The sequence below is a fragment of the Cupressus sempervirens genome, chromosome 4 (genome assembly GCF_028749045.1).
Source record: "Cupressus sempervirens isolate cs-2001-9-10 chromosome 4, ASM2874904v1, whole genome shotgun sequence".
In the NCBI taxonomy this organism is placed as follows: domain Eukaryota; kingdom Viridiplantae; phylum Streptophyta; class Pinopsida; order Cupressales; family Cupressaceae; genus Cupressus; species Cupressus sempervirens.
The window spans coordinates 102,382,218-102,384,565 of NC_143121.1; the positions used below are offsets into that span (position 1 = coordinate 102,382,218).

Here is a 2,348-nt window from a genome sequence, read left to right on the forward strand (position 1 = left end):
ATTATTGGAAAAACGGAACATAAGAGGTTACATGAAGCTCCCCAAGTAGTCAACTCTCTATACATTTTTCCCTCTCCAAGAGGTACTGGTTGGTTCAATTATCAGATACCCGTCTTCTTCCACTTTTAGCTGCTAATGCTGATTCTCATGCAATTTAGCAGACTCTGACTGTCTGAGGAATCTGAGGCTGTAGATCGTATAGAACTTGTTAATTGTTGATCAATGAGAACGAGATCAAACTTGATCAGCTATACCAACATTCAACGCAGACATTTTGAGAACATTTGAGGGGCCTAGTTCGACAATATCTCAGGAACTTTCTGAAGTTCAGAAGATTCAGGTAAATCGGGCTCATATCTTCTGTAAAAAAGGTAAACGACCAGTTGAGTTATTCCTAAACAGAAACCAAGTCCATTGGGAACTTGCAAAAAATTGAATAATTCGTTCAAAAAATAAAATCATAAAAACATACATAAAAACTGTACATACATAAAAACTATAGTTGCCAACAACACTAGGAGAAAAGATGAGCTTACAGCTATAAAGATATCTCTAGCCATTATAGAGTACCCAGACCAAACTAGTGCATTTAGAGTACCGAATAGTAAGACTAAAAATGGCATGTACTTCACACTTCTTGTTCTGACAACATCTCCCTGCAATAGAAAAACACAAACTCATCAACATTCATGAAAGCATGAATTCATTTGCTAATCAATTTATACTTTTTTTTAACTTTAGGGTAGAGATCCGTTGTTGGCTGGCAGTGGGTTAGGATCCTTGTAGATTCATGATCTGGCTTAACAGTTTTTTATATTATCTATAAGTCTAATATAAGTCTAGCGGTAGTATCTGGCATTATCAAATCAATCTTTTGATACAATAGAAATTCTAATTTATAACAATAGATCAATCTTTTGATACAATAGAAACCCTGACTTGTGACGAGTGATATTAGAACTTGATCCTAAGAAATCCTAAGAGAGATTGTTGACAATAAGACCACCTCCTATATTATTGATAGTCTATATTTTCTGAGTCCAGATCAATGTTTTGATGCAACAGCAATCCTAACTTATAACACCAAAGTTTTTCCTGTTATTTCTATTTAGAATAGAGACTGAAATATACACGTCTTTCTATAGTTTTCTAGTGGAGATTATGATATTGCTTGTGTACACTTTTCTTACTAATCGAAATCAAGAACAACATAAGTTTCAAAACTCACCACAACGGATAACGGGGAGGCATACATAATAATGGAAAGGATCACGCCCAAAGTGCCAGCCACTAACTGTCTGGCACTGTGTGTGTGCAGTGCATAAACCGTAACTGCAACAACAGTGACAAAAGCAACCATCATTGCTATGGCTAACCGCGCTGCTTTCACCTGCAAGACAGATTGAGGGAATCCATGTCAGAATAGTCACAACTATGTGTATTTAGCTTCTTGCATGGAATCTAGTCAAGCATGAGACTTGTATGAGGTAGTGGCGACCAAATGGCTTTCAGTTACAAACTTAAAGCTGGCATGATGAGTTACCTTCTCATGCTTTGGGGCAAATGTCAGAAAGGACACCAGATAAAATATTTCAAGAACAAATCCTGCACCATTGATCGTGAGGATCAAAGTACTGTGTGGTTTAACAAATGGGGCTCCATAGAGTAGCCAAAGCCCACAGTTGAACAAGGTACACACATATGGAAGTCCTGAATACTCTTGTGTAGACTTGAGCTTGTATATTCCCCAGAATGTTTTCCTGTGATTTCAAAATACAATAATAACTATAATTAAGCTCGTTATCTTGATCAGTAGTAAAAGCTCGCATGTTAGTCATGCTGATTTACAATAAACATGTTTTGGACTCAATCAAATATGGTGTAAACGGTACTTACATAGGTGAGAGGTAAAGTGCCAGTGAAGTGATATTTCCTGCAACAAATACGACCATGAAACATTAATTATGATGAACCGATTATGTTTCACATCAATTTGCAGTCTTACAAAAACACAACTATAAACAAAACTCTTGCCCACCCAAACAAATCAAAATGAGCATCAGGGCATAACAAACCAAAATCTAGCAGCCCACATGTTAAGCGAGGTACAAATTCTTAGAATGCAAAGCAGGCAAATAAAATCCATTGTGGATTAAGAAGAATGTGTGTTTGTTATTCAGAAACACCATTTAATTTATGGGAGCTTTAGTTCATGTAAACTTCAAAATTTGTATATTAAATGGAGTGTTGTGGACATTAAAAACTGACTATTTTAAAAGACAAATCTTGATTAGAAGATCACTAATTCATTATCCCCCAAAAATGAAAAGTATTTATCTTAAATCCAA

General features: G+C 35.7%; 1 protein-coding gene across 1 annotated transcript; it reads right to left on the reverse strand.

Annotated features, from left to right (window-relative positions):
- Window positions 1-293: 293 nt before the first annotated feature.
- Window positions 294-1,972, reverse strand: LOC149560146 (bidirectional sugar transporter SWEET7b-like). Its single transcript, XM_089827567.1, has 5 exons — window positions 1,897-1,972; window positions 1,544-1,760; window positions 1,229-1,390; window positions 490-656; window positions 294-360 (listed from the first exon to the last, which is right to left on the reverse strand). The coding sequence occupies exons 1-5, from the start codon at window positions 1,950-1,952 to the stop codon at window positions 294-296; spliced, it is 669 nt and encodes a 222-aa protein (XP_089683693.1). The 5' UTR covers window positions 1,953-1,972.
- Window positions 1,973-2,348: the final 376 nt, after the last annotated feature.